This window comes from Coccinella septempunctata, chromosome 4 (assembly GCF_907165205.1).
Source record: "Coccinella septempunctata chromosome 4, icCocSept1.1, whole genome shotgun sequence".
Classification (NCBI taxonomy): domain Eukaryota; kingdom Metazoa; phylum Arthropoda; class Insecta; order Coleoptera; family Coccinellidae; genus Coccinella; species Coccinella septempunctata.
Window position 1 is genome coordinate 26,584,319 of NC_058192.1, and position 6,100 is coordinate 26,590,418.

General features: G+C 37.7%; 1 protein-coding gene across 6 annotated transcripts in view; it reads left to right on the forward strand.

Moving 5' to 3' along the window:
• The window catches only part of LOC123312608 (afadin), a 186,290-nt gene extending 184,662 nt beyond the window's left edge, over positions 1-1,628 (forward strand). For all 6 annotated transcript variants that reach the window (XM_044897128.1, XM_044897129.1, XM_044897131.1 and 3 more), the window contains one exon: positions 65-1,628. In XM_044897128.1, coding sequence (XP_044753063.1) covers positions 65-391 — 327 coding nt within the window. In that variant the 3' untranslated portion in view covers positions 392-1,628. The remainder of the gene's footprint in view (positions 1-64) is intronic.
• Positions 1,629-6,100: the final 4,472 nt, after the last annotated feature.

The window sequence follows — 6,100 nt, forward strand, 5'->3', positions numbered from 1 at the left end:
TTTAATGGCCATCGACCGAAGTCCTTCATTTTATGTTCTACAATATTTCATTATTCATTTTCAGAGTTTCATTCGGCAAGCTGAATCAATGTTGGCATCTCCCACAACACCGACATCACCAGGTGGAGTTCTGAATAGCACACCTGGCGTTATTGGTGCACAAGAAGTGTACAAAGATCCACGTGCCAAAAGGTTAGCAGAACAAGCTCAACAGAAGAATGTTGCTGCAACTCCTGTTCCTGAGAAATTATCCTTCAAAGAAAAAATGAAGATGTTTGCTATGGAGAGTGGTGAAAACAGCTCGTTTAAGGATAAGAGCAAAATTAGTAAAGCACAGAGAGAAATAGACACTTTGGGAACTAATCAGAATCAATCTGGTATGGTGCACTAACAAGTGAACATCAAAGTCCATTTATACAAAATATTTATTTACAATGATATAAAATTATAATGCTATATTGAACATTCTTTCATTTTTCCGAAAATTATTCTCCACAGAACCAATTTACTGATAATTTGAGAAACCTTACAATTTTCCAATTCGAAATTCTACCATCCAGAACAAGAGACCAAGCATTTAGAAAAACTCTATAGCATCAAGTTCCTGCTATTATTGTTGAAATTTTTGGACCAATTTGAAGCCTCGAAACTATTCTTGGAACTGAGTAACCCAGTTATCTTATGATTCTATATGTATATATCTTATGATTCTATATGTATATATAGATATCCAAAAATATAGTTTTCAAACATTTATTGGTGCGAAAAAGTGTGATAAGCTAGGTGAATAAATTATTTAGAATTGAAATTCCATTATTGCGTTAGGATAAAAGATGTCTGAGAACTAAATATTCTCAAAATTAAATATTTTCATTTTTTAAATGCCTGAAAACACAAATCCATAGAAATATGTTGTGTAGATACTTTATCGTGATTATGATATTGAAAATATTTCCTTCAAAGAAAACCTTCTAGATTCTAAATGTTAAACAATACCTGAATTAATCTGAAGTGGCACTGAAATGTAGTTTCCATAGATATACTTACTACTGATAAAATATTTACCGTCCAAGTTGCAGCTTTTCATTGTACAACGAGGCCAATTTTAACTGACTAAATCTAGTTCTTAATTCTTGATTTCTATTGAGTAGAGATAATTATATAAATTTGACGAAAATGAATTTATTAGAAAAGTTTCCTTCGAAAATTATATTGTAACATAAATATAGAGATTATTTTTGTCGTTTTATATATAAAATATACCCATCTAAATAATAAGAGCAATATATTGCACATAATAAGGACCAATGTTAATATTATACATAAATATATACCTACAATAATATTATATTCTTATGACATTCCCATATCATCTTGTCTTTTTTACGTATAGTTTTGGAATTAACTTTCTTATTTGAGAATTTTGTTGATATATATTAGAATGTAATCTATGAGCAATATGTATATTCAATTATGAAATTAGATGATATAGTGTAAATAATGTTGTATATTGTAGGTTACACTTATTTTATTGCCTCAGATTATAATTTTTTCAAGGCTTTCCTTTCATCTTATTGTCCTTTATTTTCTGTGAGAACACAAATATATATTAAAGAATTGAAATCGTGCTCTTTTTTTTAATTCTTCTTGAATCCTAGTCCACTATTCTTTCATTGAAGATGTATAGCGTTTCCATTTATCAAGAAAAACCGACCCCTAATATAACGTGCAAAAATTCGTAGGCTATGGAATTTTGAAGGTTGATGAACAACGGTTTCATTACATATTAACATATCGTGATTATTCTTCAATTTGATAAAATATGCTAGGCATTTTTCTTGAAAAGTTTTCATAAATATATAAAATCACGCTAGAAGTTGTCATTGAAATATTTTCACTCAGCGAATAATGTGGCTGTACAAGTTGGGTGATACGTTTTTTCACATAATATTTAAACCTCCAATATTTCAAAACCCGTCCTCAGAATTGAATTAGTTCGAATCGTCATATAAACTGTCGATAAAAATTTCATACATATTGTAACAACAAATAAATTGTCTTCTTTCTTAACGTCTAATTTATTTACTTTCACTACTCGATAAGTCACCTGGTGTAGACGGCGTTCCAGAGGAGATATTCAAAGCCCTGGATGAAGACATTGTCATTAGTCTCCTAACACTATTCCGCAAGATTTGGGAACAAGGAGATGTGCCACAAGACTTCAGAGACTCTTTAGTTATCAACCTCTACAAGAACAAACTCGATACGTCAAATTGCAACAATTACAGGGGCATATCGTTGCTTAGTGTGGCCGGTAAAATTCTCTCAAAGATTATGGCTAATCGTCTGATTCCACTCTTAGAAAAGCTATTACCTGAATCCCAGTGCGGCTTTCGACCAAATCGAGGTACGATGGATCTAATTTTACACTGCGACAGCTTCAAGAGAAGGCAGTAAAGAATAAAGCGCAACACGACAAGCTGGTAAGCTTACAAAGGAAGGGCCTTCTGAAGGTGGCTTCGGCCTATAGGACCGTGTCGGCCGAACCAGTACAAGTGATATCGGGATCGCCACCGATCGACTTGATGATAGCCGAGAGATGTTTCCTGTTCAAGGTAGGAGGACGAACGCCGGGTCTTAGGAGGATGGCAAAGACGAGAACATGGAAGAAGTGGGAAAAAGAGCAGCATACAGCGGTGTGGACTAGGCGCTTGATAAAAGACCTGAAATCCTGGCTGGAGTGCAAACATAGGAGAACTGACTACTTCCTAACGCAGTTTCTCACGGGCCATGGGTCTTTTCGTGCGTTTACCCATCGCATAGGAAAGGTGCAAGAAGTCTTGTGTCCAACATGCCAGGTGGAAGATAATCCAGAGCATATGTTCTCGAGCTGTGAGTGGTGGCGCGATGAGAGAACAGAGTTGGAGACAAAACTCAACCAACTCCCACCTATAGAACAAATAGTTCCAAGGATGATTGAGAGTAGAAAGAACTGGGACATCCTGGAATCCTACATAGTAAAGGTGATTAGACGTAAAGAAAAGGAGGATAGAGAAAGGGACGGTTGAGTTTTGACTGGACGCAACGCCTGGATACCCGCATGTTCCGCTGATGTATGGACAAGCTTCCTTACCGGCGAACATGGCGGTTTACGAGAAAGGGGAGGGGGTTTAGTGGGTGCGAGCCCCACACGACTCCTGGCAGCATTGCACAGCCCAGCTGCTGGGAAAGGCTGGTAGAGCTTCCCAACACCCCAGGGCAAAAAAAAAGAGCCTACATCGATTTGAACTCGGTGAATCGTAGAGCGCTATGGAAAATCATAGCACGCCTTTTGGAGTACCCGAAAAATTCTTAGCAATGTGTAAAGTCTTCATACCAACAACACCGCTATAATACAGCATAATGGCTCTACAACCGACCATTCCTTAAATAACTCTGGAATAAAACAAGGCTGCGTGTTAGCGCCTTTACTCTTCAATATTTTCGCCATAGCTGTCTGCTGTCTCGATAATTGCTGACATGAGTGTGCATCTAAGAGGTGTTGGAATAAGATTCAGATTTGATGGAGGCCTATTTAACCTGAATCTTCTCAGAGCAAAAAAAAACAGTTTATCACGGAACTCCAATATGCAGACAACTTCGCACTTATCGCTAGCAGCTCAGAGGATCTACATAGAATGCTGGACACCTAAAAACCTTATGGGTACCACTCACGCGTCGTTTTCTCGGGACTATACGATAGGGACAACTCTGGAATAAAACAAGGCTGCGTGTTAGCGCCTTTACTCTTCAATATTTTCGCCATAGCTGTCTGCTGTCTCGATAATTGCTGACATGAGTGTGCATCTAAGAGGTGTTGGAATAAGATTCAGATTTGATGGAGGCCTATTTAACCTGAATCTTCTCAGAGCAAAAAAAAGCAGTTTATCACGGAACTCCAATATGCAGACAACTGCGCACTTATCGCTAGCAGCTCAGAGGATCTACATAGAATGCTGGACACCTAAAAACCTTATGGGTACCACTCACGCGTCGTTTTCTCGGGACTATACGATAGGGACTATCGAGGAATACCCAACATAAGTCCCCGTGTGTGACCGACCAGCCCCTACTATCGACATCCCCAACATCTGGGAATTTCTCGTACTCGAGAATTTTATTCATTGATGCTACACTCGAATAAGGTTCCTAGTCTCGAGTAGAAGCCCCGTGTGTGGCCGACCTAGCATAGCCTAGCATCAGATCGCCAGATGGGATGCTCTTCGGCATCGATGCTCTACCTGATAGTCCCGAAAAAACGCCTCGTGAGTGGTACCCATTAGAATATAGATACATGGAATGGACATTCATTGCTACGAATGAAAGTCAGTGGCGTTATATTGCAAAATTTACATAATTCCTATCTATTCGTACTGAAAATTGATGCGACAATGATGTCCGAGTCGACTGTCTCAATTGTGATTGGGGACACTAAGCAACTATCTCTTATCTTATCTTTGGAATGTTTATTTTCCATTCCATGTAACTATGTTCTAAGCTATTAACATACCTATATACGCGAGGCCTTAGACTCAATATCGACAAAACCAAAACCCTGGTAAATCCGCCAGAAAGCCTTCAAACAGATATCAGCCAGGACAATGAAACTCTAGAACAGGTCGAGCAGTTCAAATACTTGGGAAGCTTCATAAATACTAGAGCTAACCTACAGTCCCTGGCCATATTATTAGACGCATTGATTCGATGCAAAATCTCAATATTGAATTATTAAATTGAATGTATATGTTACATATACTTCATCTGTAAATGGTTTTCACATATTATATACCATATTCAATAAAAAAAATTGATTTATTGATGATTAAACATGAAATTCTAATATTTTGCTGAGCCACCCTGTGTAGCTAAGAGAGCTTCATACTATCAATGCAGAATTGTTCGGTTTGCTGCATTCGAGGATGATGATTTCATATGTGGATTATCGAAATAACGTCCGAATCTGCAGAATGCAAGACGTCCACTGGAAGACATAGTACTGATTCATACTTAAGTACTAATACTACAACATCTAAGATAAATGCCAAATAGAACAATTTAATGAGAGTCGTAGATAAAACTGACATTCTGTGGAAATGAAATTCAAATATTCTGCTTTTTCCTCGGGCAATACCAGTAAATATAAAAAAAATCCTCAGTGCGTCTAATAAACTGGCCAGGGACTGTAGACACGGAAATACACAACCGAATCAATTCGGCATCACGGGCATTCTGGAAGCTAAAAGACAGAGTGTTTCAAAATCACGACCTCAATCTGAAGACCAAGACAGCTGTTTACAAAGCAGTGGTCCTCTCAACTCTTCTTTACGGAAGAGAAAGCTGAACGCCCTACAGGCGACATAGAAGCTATGTTTTGGTTCGCACTTGAATCGGTTCCATGTAGTGGAGCAGCAATGGTATTAGTTGGGGAGCCGACGATGCTAAATCGGGATTTACTCGAGCGTCGTGGAGACCTAGTGGATTTTGAAGATTAGATGGTAGAAAGAAAAAAAGGTTCTATTCAATCTGAAAGAGACCGAGTGGTAGTACGGCTGCTGTGTTGAATTTATATTGATTTCTGTAGTTTATTGAAATTTTCATTTGCTGAGGATAGCACAAGTGGTGTATCGGGTGGTCAGGATTCACGTGAGCTATAAATAAAGTTTGAGGATTATTATTTTTTTTCTTGATATTCAGTTGCCTGATTGTGCATTATCGAATATAATTTTATTTCATTTCGCCGGTGGAAGCCCATGTGTGCTGGTGACATACGTTTTTTTCTATTGTATTAATCATTTGGTTTATCGTGGAATCCACCCGTGATTTCATTTGTTTATTTGAGTGGAAGGGAATTCCGTTTGTTTAACCTTCTGTTTATTTTCCATTTTATCCGCGGCCTACATGTCTTTGTATTATTAAGTCTCTTATATTGGCCCTTAAGAGTGAAGCGTGTATGCCTGTACATCCATCCTTATAATTTACCACTTCGCAGGTTTCTTTTTCTTTTGATTCATTTCTCAACTCATTAATTTTGAAAAGAATGCCTTCTTATTGCCCTGTTTGC